A 13,435-nucleotide genomic window follows, 5' to 3' on the forward strand; every position below is an offset into this window, starting at 1 on the left:
ATTATTTTATAAATTAAACTTTTCTATGAATTTCAGTTACTTAGAAGGTACTTATAGGAACTTGAAAGAACTTATGGAATCCTTTTACGTAATTTTACACTTATTTCAGCATTTTTATTTAATTAAAAACTTTTGGGTTCAACCATATAAAGTATTTAATCACATATTTTTATAGGCCCATTAATTTATTAATTAATTACTTGTTTCAAGGTTTTCAAACTTTTAGTAAATCAGAAATTACTTTGAATTAACTCATAGGATCTGGTTAAATAATTTAAAACTTATTCCAGGCTTTTTAATTTAAGCATTTAAATTGAATAAAATCACTTATTTTCAAGCCTATAAATTAATTAATTCAGGCACTTAAAATAATCTCTGGAATCTTTTTTTAATTAATTAGATTCTTATTCGAGTCTCTTAAATAAGACTATAAAATTTTTCAGGGAATACAAGGAACGATTTTAAAATTACTACATGGAACACATTAGACGAAAAATATGTAAGGTGTTTTTCCTAGGCGTGTTCCGATTCTCCTTATAGAAACTTCTAATGTAGAAAGGCACGTTAAGTAAACACCCTGAAAAGTTTCAAAATTCTTCCAGGAAGTTGCCAACAAACACTTATGCTCTTGTTGCTACTATTGTGAGCTGATTAGGAGAAGTCAAATGTTTACAAGAAATTAAAACTTTTGTCCAGGATGAGGTGATTAATCGCACTCAACTGCCTGGAAGAACTAAAAAAATTTATTCCAAGCAATCAAGTTGAAACCCAGTGCTCTCTATAACTGATAAAATGCACTTAAACACCTTGGAAAGTTACTAAATTCTTCCAGGGAGTTAAATTAAATACTACTGCTCTGTTTATACTATTGAGAGCTGATTAGAAGTCAAATGTCTCTTAAATATCTCTCTTATAAAATGTGATTTTACTCAACTGCCTGGAAGAAATAAAAAACTTATTTGACATTATTTATTGAGGCAAATTCTTCAGGCGTTAATTTGTTTGCTGATTAAATTTCAATTGTGTATAATAGTCTTATTCATGAAATATCTATTTCCAACAGTTATATCCATTATGATTTCAGACATGTTCAGGAAGCTTTCCTTTTTTTGACCCCAATAAAAGCACAGGACCAGATGGAATATCTACACTTGTTCTTAAAAATTGCAATGTTAACCTATCTAGACTTTTGCATCACATTTTTAATCTCCCTTTTCAAACAGTGGTGTCTCTAGACTTTTGGAAAGAAAGCTTTATTAAACCTATCTTAAGGCCTCTATTACTAATTACCGCCCCATTTGCATGCTTAGTGTAATTCCCAAGGCTTTTGGGAGTTAAGTCTCCGACTTTCTGTCACCACTGTTGGATCCATTATTGTTGCAACAAGTTTGTGAATAAACGTCCTTACTCACACGGACTTCACGTTGGATGCCTTGAAGAAGGGTTTTTAACGACTTCTCCAAGGCATTTTATAGAGTCCCACACATGTTGCTTCATAGACTTAATCTGATTGGGATTGATGGAACTTCATTGTCTTGGTGCTTCTTATCCGATAAAAGGCTGATTCTAGGGTAATTTAAGTGCCATCAAGGCTCATACCTCAAGGCTCACACCTTGAATAACTTTTCATTTGTTGCAATTACCTGCTTTTTGCAGATGATCTTAAACTAAACTGCGTTGTCAAATCATTCCAGGACTGCGAAAAATTACGATATAAACTGGATGACCTGTTTGACTGGTGATTGAGGAATGGCATGTCACTGAATCCTTTTAAATGTAAAACTATAATGTTTTTCGGCACTATACGTTAAATAGTTAGTTAGAACTTAAACTTTTGTGAGCTGATTAATTGCACTCAACTGCCTGGAAGAAATAAGAAATGTATTCCAGGAAAGTTGGAACCCATTGCTCTCTATAACTGATGAAATGCACTTGAACATCTTAAAAAGTTAAAAAATTACTTCATGCTCTGTTTATACTATTGTGAGCTTGTTAGAAGACATCAAATGTCTACAAGAAATAAAAACTTTCGTCCAGGAAGTTGGGTTAGAACCTGGTGCTATACGAGGGTGGTCCCAGAAGTACCCGACCCAATAAAGAAAACACGAAAATTTTTTTCCCAGCGATATTTTATAAGTTCGATACCCTTTTTATAATAAGAACTGTCTTACGTCTCGAAATAGCCATTAACTGCAGACATCAGTTCTTCATCGTTGGAAAATCTTTGACCACTGAGGCAGTTTTTTAAGTTTGGAGACAGAAAGTAATCTGAGGAGGCTAAATCTGGCTAATAGGGTGCATGAGGTAGCAATTCAAACTTTAATTCTGATTTGTGAGCTGGTGCATTGTCTTGATAAAACAACACTTTCTTCTTTCTTAACCAAATGCGGCCGTTTTTGCTTGATTTCTTCGCTCAAACGTTGCAATAAGTTCGCATAATACTCGCCGTTGATAGTTTTACCTTTTTCAAGATAGTCAATGAAAATTATCCCTCGCGCATCCCATAAACCGACGCCATGACCTTGCCTGCAGATGAAACGGTTTTCGCCTTCTTTGAAGCCGGTTCTCCCTTTTGAGTCCGTTGTTTTAATTGTTCTCAGGTGTGAAGTGATGGACCCATGTTTCATCCATGGTTATGAAACGACGCAAAAATTCCGCTTTGTTGCTATTAAATTTCGCTAAACACTCAATTGAAACATCTTCGCGACACTGTTTTTGCTCGAGTGTGAGCAAACGCGGCACTCATCTTGCACACAGCTTTCTCATGTCAACATTTTCAGTTAATATGCGATGTACCGCACTTTTTGAAATGCCTACTATGTCCGCTAGCTCGCGCACTTTCAGTCGACGATCATCCAGTACCACTTTGTGAATTTTCTTTAAAATTTCTGGAGTCGTCAGCTCATTTGGTCGACCACTGCGATGCTCGTCTTGGCAGCTCGTACGGCCTCGTTTAAACTCTGCTACCCAATATTTTGCTAATAGCAGACTAATATATTGGTTGGGCTGAGACCTTTCAAATAAAAGTGTTGTATCACATAACGATGACCAATTTTCTCCATTTTCACAAATTCACTGAAAACGGTCACTATTGATGGCTGCCAAACAAATACTAAACAACGTGGCGTCTTTAAACTTGAAACATATGCTTTATAGATTGTATACTTTCTAATACACTGATATTTTTCAAACTACTACCGACATCTTTCAGGCTGGGTACTTCTGGGACCACCCTCGTATGATGTGATTAATTGTACTCAACTACCTGAAAGAAATAAAAAATATATATTCCAGGCAGTTGAGTATCAATTCAGTGCTCTCTCCAATTAGGAACACCCTGTATAATTACAATATAATAAAAAATCTTAAGCCAAATATACTGAGGATCCCAAAACAGCTGTAAGTAGGTTTAATTTTAATCTAAATCAACAATCAGAACGAAAACCAGGTAAGTTATACATCATTTATGACTAACACAATTAAACCTAATAAAAAACTGAGATAATGAGCGATTGTCGTGTGATTTATTCAATTATCAAGGGAAATCAGCGTTATCAGGCGAACGGATTTAGCAAACAACTTAATGATAATACAAAGTGTTCTATTAAATTGAAAAAAAAAAACGTATTCTTTCCCATAAGGATATGCGGTGCCTTCAACCATAAAAACTTTAACTTGCAACCAGAAACCGTTCGAAAACTCACACACTATGTCCATAACCGTTTAGTTTGTGTCCTGACATATTTAACACAGCTTTTTCCATTTTTTTTTCGCTCCTTTTGCACCTCACTAGACAGACCGTCCAGAACGTATTCAGAAGAACTACGTCGGCAGGTTCAAGAGTTCATGCGACGTAAGCAATTTTTATTTATTTATTTACTTATTTATTTGTATATAGCCATACCACCTACATTCATTCATTTATTCTCCCTTAAAAAGTGTTTCAAACTGCCTTATTCGCTGCTTTACGTCCAAACGTTAATACCTACTTCATTGTTTTGTACATAACTGAACTCTCGTTTAGATGAAAACGACATGGACAGGGTGTTCAAGTTGCCCTCCACCACGTTTATCGGCGGTAAGGAGAAGGCTCTGCCCCTCAGGGAGATTTTAAGGCGATTGGAGTTGGCTTATTGCAGACACATCGGGGTCGAGTTTATGTTTATTAACAGTTTGGAGCAGTGCAATTGGATCAGGCAGCGGATGGAGACCCCAGGGTGTATGGAGCTCACTCACGACCAAAAAAGGTTGACTTTGGCACGGTTAACGCGAGCTACAGGGTAAGAACCTGTTTATTTATTGTTAGATCTACAGTACAGCTTGGAGCAAGGATAGAATTGAAAACCGTTTTAGAAGAGGTTAAATCGTTAAAAATGCTTACGTTCCAAGTTTAACACTAAAAAAAATATTAGATTCCAAAATGTGTCCAACAAGGCAACGGTAAATAATTACAAAATTGAGTTTTACATACTCGATATTTTTGGGTAAACCACTGGGAATATTTTCATAATTTTTGCACGGTAATATAATGGAAGTCCAGAGGAAGAATTTGAGGGTAAAAACGTAGTTCTACAGTAAAAATTTCAGAATTTAAGGCAGTTTTGGTCGAGGCATATTTTTTATCAGTTTATTTAAGTTATATTAAGTTTTTAATGTAAATTTTCGCTATTGTCGAGAATACTTTAAGAATTAATTGGAAATGTCTTAAGAGGTTTTTTGCCCAAGGAAGGGCGTTTTATTTTCCAATAATTCAATATCAGAAGGTTCTTTGTACCTCAAAAACTCTTTGAGTTAGCGGCAATTTTGTATGTCAAGGACCAAGAGTCACCAAATTTGAGTTTATGTAACTCAAACTGCAACATCAAGATTTTTAAGCATTAATGGACATTTTTGGGTATAACTGAGGAACCACTGGAAATATTTTCATAGTTTTTTCACAGTACTAAAATGAAGTTCCCGAGGACGGATTTGAGGGTAAAAACGTCCCTCTAGAGTAAACATTTCTGAATTAAAAGCAGTTTTGGTTAAGGCATAGTTTTTTGCAAGTTTTCAAAGTAAATTCTCCCTATTTTGGATAATATTTTGAGAAATAATTTGAAATGTCTTAAAAAGGTTTTCGCCCATATAAGGGCGTTTCTTTTCCAATAATTCCATAATAAAACGTTTCTTGTACCTCAAAAATAGGTGCAATAAAGGATCAAAACATCACTTAATAAATAGTAACATCATTTTTTTTGTGTCCTGTATCCCAAGTAAACTTTTGCACTTTAGTGTAAAGTAAGGACGATATCACGTAGTAAAATTAATTTTTTCTATAGCTTATTTTTATCCAATTATTTTAACCAAATAATTAAAATTACATAATAAGTATTCTTTAAAGTACCTTATGCAGAAAATGTCTAATTCAAAGATAACAAAATCTGAAAATTTATTATTTAGTATAAAATAGCCTTTTCGGTTTTTTTAAATTTTAATTTTTTTTGCAAATAGGTTTATATGTTATTTATTTTTTTCTTTTTTTTTTATCTCTACTTTATCATACCATTTATTTATTGCTTAAAAATCGAACCGTTAATCTATGAGATTTTGTATTTGGAACTCTGATGAATACGAATATTCGAAACGTCTTCTTAAGAAACAAACATTAATTAACTTTTTTTACTTAATTTGATTTTAATTTTCAATAACCATTACAGCTTAATATTTACTACAAAGGAGATTATAAGCCACAAAATATACATTTAAGTAAAGCATGCATAACTTTAATGGATATTGGTGTCATTTTTATTTAATTATAAACTTTTTATTCAGTTTTCTTTAAATTATTTTGCTTTTTTTTGAAAATCATCTTTTTACTTTTTTTCTTTGGAAATTTGTATAATGCAATTTAAGCTGATGTCTTATAATAATAGAAAAATAATACAAATATAAGCAAAATGATATGTCTAATCTTTTTTTTTTTTAATCAATTATTATTTTTGTATCGCTTATATTAGAGTTAGAGGTAATTTTATCTGTCCAGGACGAAGATTTGCCAAATTTGAGTTGTAACTCGATTTTTAGGTATTCCTGGACATTTTTTGGTATAACTTGAAAACCACTGTGAATATTTTTATATATTTTTTACAGTGACATAACATAATTTGCAAGGCTGGATTTGAGGGTAAAAACGAGGTTCTAGAGTAAACATTTCAGCAGTTAGGACTGTTTTGGCTGGCCCAATTTTTTTTCGCAAATTTTCAAAGTTAATTCTTACTTTTTTTTGAGACATAATTGGAAATGTCTTAAAAGGGTTTTTGCCTAAGAAAAGGAGTTTCTTTTCCAATAAATCCATGCCAAAACGTTTCTTGTATCTCAAAAAACTCTCTGAATTAGAGGCAATTTTGTACGTCAAGGACCAAGTTTCACCAAATTTGACTTTATGTAACTCAAACTGCATCAAGATTTTTAAGCATTAATGGACATTTTTGAGTATAACTTAGGAACCACTGGGAATATTTTCATAATTTTTGCACAGTAATATAATGGAGATCCTGAGGATGGATTTGTGCGTAAAAAGTCATTCTAGAGTAAACATTTCAGAATTTAAGGCAGTGTTGGTCGAGGCATATTTTTTTGCAAGATTTTAATGTAAATTCTATTGTCGAGAATATTTTGAGAAATAATTGGAAATGTCTTAAAGGGGTTCTTGCCTAAGGGAGGGCGTTTATTTTCCAATAATTCGATACCAAAAGGTCCTTTGTAATTCAAAAACTCGTGAGTTAGAGGCATTTTTGTACATTAAGAACCAAGAGTCGCCAAATTTGAGTTTTTGTAGCTCGTATTGCAACATCAAGATTTTTAAGCATTATTGTAAATTTTTTAATAGTACTAAAATGAGGTTCCCGAGAATGGATTTGAGAGTAAAAACATCATTCTAGAGTAAACATTTTGGATGTTAGAGCACTTTTGGTTGAGGCATATTTTTTTGCAAAGTAAATTCTCGATAATCTTGAGAATATTTTGAGAAGTAATTGGAAAAGGCTTAAAAGGAGTTTTTCCCAAAGAAGAGCGTGTACTTTCCAATATTTCCATACCAAAACGTTTGTTGTACGTCAAAAACTCTTTGAGTTGAGTTAGAGACAGTTTTGTCCATCAAGGATCAAGAGTCGCCAAATTTGAGTTTTCGTAACTCGATTTTTATGCATTTGTGGACATTTTTGGGTACTTAGGAACGACCGAGAATATTTTCATAATTTTTTCAGAGAAATATAATGGACTCCTAAAGATGGATTTAAAGGTAAAAACGTCGCTCAAAAGTAGGTAAAAGGTAAAATCGCGAAATTTTAGACGTTAAGAAAGTTTTGCTTGGCGCATATTTTTTTGAAAATTTTCAAAGTAAATTCTCACTATTCTCGAGAATGTTTTAAGAAATACTTAGAAATGTCTTAAATATATGGATCCAAGATAACGCCTAAATACATAATATCTTTTTTGTAATTAATTTATTTATTATTTATAAATATATTAATTCCATTTAAATGTGCCGCACTTGATCTTTCTTACTCCCAGATGTACAGAAATTTAGAATCACAGTTTATGTCTTGTTGCATTGTATCATCGACAAACAGTACTGTTTTACTTGACTTCGTTTTGATTGTAGTTACTTTAATGATATCATTTATGTACAATAAGAAAACCAAAGGACCCAGCACAGTTCCAAATTTAATATCCGATAAATTGTTTTTATATTTCACTACTTAAGAGTTGAAGCACTTTAAAACTGTACCCCTAACTCCCATTTTTTTTTAATAAAAGTTTTCTATTTATTATTTTCAAAGCTCTTCAAATAAAAATACTACTAATTCAAAAGCCTAATTGATTTGTTATAATAATTGCAATAAATTTAAAGTCACGTTTTTACAATGAATTCGAGCAATTTTTCATTGATTTGAACAGTATTTATTGGCTTAAACTCATTAGCTAGTTAATTATTTAAAACTTTAGGTGCTGGTAAAATGGTGATATTTTCAAACTCCTATGTCAAAAGCATCCGGAAACACTTTTTCCGAAATTTGTTTGAATCTTATTGTGCATCTCATTTCCTTCAAAGTTGTCTTCTCAAATTTACCAAATATATTAAAAAATGGTATGTTTGCAAGTATGTCATCAACCGCTGAAAATCGAGCTAAAATATTAACAATATTATATATCATATTGATAAAATATTTTTTAAAGTTTTTTGCAACAATCATTTCCTCTGTTAAAGCTCTTTGTTGAACTATTATCTCTTTAGGTTCTAGGATTTTTTTCCCTGCTGGTAAAGATTTAAGAGTTTTCGAAAATATTTATCCTTTTCTATCCTAATTTTTAACCGTTTTATAATTTGACTATAGAAACGTATCATCCATTTTCCTCTAAGAGACCAAACGAAAACAAAACAAAGGTAAGAACACAAACCGTAACTTTGTGTTCTTACCTTTGTTTTGTTAATTTGACTATAGTACAACTTCATACTTAATCGACTTTTTGTTCTTGTGAAGAATAAATCTTCATCATAATTTTCAACTAAAGCACATTTTTTTTAGAATACATTCTATATCGGAAACGGAACAATTGGCTAAGCTGTTTATATCAGTGACACTATTAAGCAAATAACGTTAATTTCTGTGTTATAGTGTTTTATATTTTATATAGTTCTTCATTCTCTTTCAAAAACAAATCAACCTGTTCACCTAACACATTGGTTTTATTAACTAATAATCCCAGGGTTTGCATTATTGAATGAACAGTAAGTTGATCAACATATCCTTCATCTAGTCTGCCTCTCTTCCTGGATCTTTCAGTCCCATTGTTACTCGCATATTACATAATGTACACTGGGCTACATATTTGAATCTACATTCACAAATAAAACAAATATTTAAATCAGAAGGACCGCTCACATCGCCACTTTTAGTTCCCATCATTTAATATAAAAACGTATGCAAGTGTATGAGTTATCTACTTCTCAAGACCAATTTATGTACTTTTATGTTAATACTTTCAATAAAATGTACTCTCATTTCCAGATTCGAGTCGTTCCTATCTCGAAAATGGTCCTCCGAAAAACGTTTCGGTCTCGAGGGTTGCGAGATCCTAATACCCGCAATGAAAACGGTCATCGATAAATCGACCGAACTGGGCGTGGAGAGCATCGTAATGGGAATGCCCCACAGGGGGCGTCTCAACGTTTTGGCGAACGTGTGCAGGAAACCGCTTTACCAACTGTTCACCCAGTTCGCCGGCTTGGAGGCGGCCGACGACGGTTCCGGCGACGTCAAGTACCACTTGGGCACCTACATCGAACGTTTAAATCGCGTGACGAACAAAAACATCCGGTTGGCCGTGGTGGCGAACCCCTCGCACTTGGAAACGGTCGATCCGGTCGTCGAAGGGAAAACTAGGGCGGAACAGTTTTATAGGGGCGACGGTGAAGGCAAGAAGGTACCTAGCTACTAAAATGGGGCAACGATATACAGTAGTGGCAGAAAGTAGAGCAACTTCTTTATTTTAAACACATCTATTTTATTTAGTAAGAAAATACAATCATATTGGAAATATAATACCAATAAGATCTAAGCATTATAAATCTATCAACAACTTAACTTAATATTCTTTGTTTATATTTTTTATGTACAAAAGTTAATTCTGGGGCGGAAAAAAGTAGGGCAACTTTTTAAGAATTGATGTTTTTCTTTTAGTAAAAACTGAAATACAATTACAATTTTAGTACTTTGTAAAATATCCGTCATTTTTGATAACTTCCTCACAACGGTGGCGCATAGATTGCAGTAACCTAGAAATTATTACTGGGTCCATATTAATCCAAGCTTCGTGTAATGCATTGAACAATTCGTCCTTATTTTTGTAAGTTTTCCCCCTTATTTTCCTATCCAAAATTTCCCATAGGTTCTCGATGGGGTTTAAATCTGGTGATTGACTTGGCCAGTCCATTACTTGAATATATTGCTGTCTAAACCAAGCCTTTACATATTTAGAAGAATGCTTTGGATGATTGTCCTGCTGAAAAATGTGCCTAAGGGGCATTTTCTCGTCTGCATATGGAACCATTTCATTTTCCAGAATATCTTTGTACCGGGTGTTTCAAATTCGAGCCACATCATTGGGATTTCGGAAACGGTAAGAGATACAGGGTCGGTTAAATTGGGGCAAAGTTGCGTATTCTTATGCTTAACAAAATGCCGTTTTAAAATTTTAAAAAATCCGACTACGTACGAAGTTATTCGGAAAATACCAAAATTTTAAAAAATCGTTTTTATTTTTTTGTGAGGTTATTTGAAAACATATTTTAAAATAATTGACACTTTATTATTGTCACTTTTTCTCCTCTACCAGATGGCGTCGTCAAATTTAAAATCCGACGTTTCGTCTTTTGGCAACCATCATCAACTTTATTTTTTTAAATACGGCCCTGGAATTTTTTTTACTCATTTTAATTCCCCTTTTTATTCTTAGAGAAATGACATATCACATAGTTTAATTTTCCAATATTTTGATGTCAAAAATTTACTTTTATTAAAAAAAAGTTAATACTGTCCTGTTGTTTGAAATAAAAAGTAATAATTTATCTTAACACTATCATTTATTGAATAAATCAATGTTTTTGACGAAATTTTTTAATTATTAACATGGTAAAAATAGTATAAATTTAATATATTATACTAAATTTTAACAATAACAATAGTAACAACTATAATTTATTACTAATTTGTATGTTGAACAACACAAACTAAAAATAATAAAACTTAATGCGAAAAAATGCAATATTTTAAGTTGAAAATAAATATTCAAATAGTTGACCCTGCACCTCAATACATTTCTGTATCCTTCTACGTAAATTTCCAGACACTGCCCGCTGGATAGTCCTGGCTCGTATACCCCTTAATTCTGTAAATAAATTTGCACGTAAAATGTTTATATCATTTGGGGTGTTCTTAAATAGTCTGTTCTTTAAATAACCTCAAAGAAAATAATCCAACGGGGAAAGATCGGGACTTCTAGCTGGCCAGCGCACCACCCCTTGATTTCCAATCCACTGATTAGGAAAATTATGATTTAAAAATCGTGTGACATTCCTTCCATTATGGGGTGGTGCACCATCCTGCTGCCACCACAAATCGCGGATAATATCAAGAGGTTCATTTTCAAGAACATCGAATATATTTGGCAGAATTAAATCTAAATAGCGCTCAGCAGTTAAATTACCGTCGTATATAATAGGTCCCAAAATTCGATTCCTGTAAAGACCCACCCAAACATTGAAAGAATTATGCCCCTGTCTTCTTACTTCGCGGTTTTGTCTCGGATTTTCGACTGAATAAAAATGTTCATTATTCCGATTAAATAGCCCGTTGGTCGAAAAGTTACATTCATCTGTCCAAATTATTTTGTTTAAAAAGTCTTCATCATCTTGCAGTTTTTCGTTCAACCAATTGCAAAACTGAAGCCTTCTATCGGTATCTCCATGCGTAAGTTCTTGACTGATATGAAGTTTATAGGGGCGATAGCGATTTTTTCTCAATACTCTGTGGATACGGGTACTTGGCATATTCAATTCACGGGAAAATTGTCTGGTTGAACCTTGCGGATTTTGGGTAACCTTTAACGAAAGCTACCTGATAAAAAGTTATTGTGAAAGTATATCGTTGTAAAACTTACAGCATTAATAAGCGCCTGCTCGGTTTCAGGATGCACTCGAGTCCCATACATATTTCGAGGTTTAGTGAAACTTCCATAGAGGCTAAGGTTCCTGTCCAAAGCTCCGAAATACGTATAATTAGGTTGGGGGCGCTCTGGATATTGCTCCAGATATTGTTGGCAGTAGCGTTGCGAATTTCTATTCAAAGAATAGTAAATTTGGACCATATCACGTTGTTCGCTACTGGAGAATACTATTTTTGATTTCACAAAATATCGAAAAAGCCAAATGTCAAACAGATATAAACAATTAATGACAGATGGTCGTCCATTTTTTTCTAATTCAAAGCCATCTTTGCTAATAAGAATTTTCAAGTTATTCAGCCGGAGACTTAGACATCACGCCTGCAGAAAAATTTGTGAAAATATAATATAATATAACATATTAGCAATATTTTTACCATGTTATTGATTGAAAAACAACATCAAGACAATTTTTATTTCAAACAACAGGACAGTATTAACTTTTTTTTAATAAAAGTAAATTTTTGACATCAAAATATTGGAAAATTAAACTATGTGATATGTCATTTCTCTAAGAATAAAAAGGGGAATTAAAATGAGTAAAAAAAATTCCAGGGCCGTATTTAAAACAATAAAGTTGATGATGGTTGCCAAAAGACGAAACGTCGGATTTTAAATTTGACGACGCCATCTGGTAGAGGAGAAAAAGTGACAATAATAAAGTGTCAATTATTTTAAAATATGTTTTCAAATAACCTCACAAAAAAATAAAAACGATTTTCCAAAATTTCGGTATTTTCCGAATAACTTCGTACGTAGTCGGAATTTTTTAAATTTTAAAACGGCATTTTGTTAAGCATAAGAATACGCAACTTTGCCCCAATTTAACCGACCCTGTATCTCTTACCGTTTCCGAAATCCCAATGATGTGGCTCGAATTTGAAACACCCTGTACATAAATCTATCCATTATCCCATCAATTTTATGAAGTGGCCCCATTCCGAAACCGGAAAAGCAGCCCCACACCATAACTGATCCACCACCATGTTTTACTGTTGGACAAGTGTATCTGGGATTTAACCTTAACCTGGTTTGCAGGACGTCGAACATATGCTATTCCATCACTTTGAAACAAATTAAACTTTGATTCGTCGCTGAATATTATCTTTTTCCAGTCATTAATTGTCCAGTGCAAATGAGATCGAGCAAAAAGAAGACGGGATCGTCAGTTTTTTGCAGATAATAAGGGCTTTTTTGCTGGACGTCTTGCAAATAATTTGGCCTCGCATAATCTACTTCTTATTGTCCTTGAAGATACCTGAACGCCTAATTCTTCTGATAAACGCTGCTTTATTTTACTTGAACCCAAAAATGGATCACTCTGAGATATTTTCAAAATTTGTTTATCTTGATATTTATCGGTTTTTCTTGGTCTTCCTGTTTTTTTTCTGGGTAAAACATGTCCATGCTTTACATAACGTGAAATTATTCGCGATACTATAGATTTATCAACAAAACTATAGATTTATCATCAAACTAAACCTTCTTGCAATATTGATTCGTTTTTCACCATTTTTGTGACAGTCTATAATTCGTGTTTTTAAATCAACGGATAAAGGCCGTCCTCTAGGCATTGTAAACTAACTTTGCTTTTAATGCAACCGGTAAACAGCTGGAATTAAACTAATATTATTCGATTTGTAAGTTCTAAGAAAAATGTTGCTCTACTTTT

General features: G+C 33.0%; 1 protein-coding gene across 6 annotated transcripts in view; it reads left to right on the top strand.

Moving 5' to 3' along the window:
- LOC126743534 (2-oxoglutarate dehydrogenase complex component E1) overlaps window positions 1–13,435 on the top strand; it is a 45,184-nt gene that overhangs the window by 15,054 nt on the left and 16,695 nt on the right. For 4 of the 6 annotated variants that reach the window (XM_050450661.1, XM_050450664.1, XM_050450662.1 and 1 more), the window contains exons 5-6: window positions 4,025–4,280; window positions 9,051–9,465. In XM_050450661.1, coding sequence (XP_050306618.1) covers window positions 4,025–4,280; window positions 9,051–9,465 — 671 coding nt within the window. Of the gene's footprint in view, window positions 1–3,793; window positions 3,854–4,024; window positions 4,281–9,050; window positions 9,466–13,435 lie in introns of all 6 variants that reach the window. The other 2 variants (XM_050450660.1, XM_050450663.1) reach the window with 1 other exon arrangement.

Source organism: Anthonomus grandis, chromosome 13 (assembly GCF_022605725.1).
Source record: "Anthonomus grandis grandis chromosome 13, icAntGran1.3, whole genome shotgun sequence".
In the NCBI taxonomy this organism is placed as follows: Eukaryota; Metazoa; Arthropoda; class Insecta; order Coleoptera; family Curculionidae; genus Anthonomus; species Anthonomus grandis.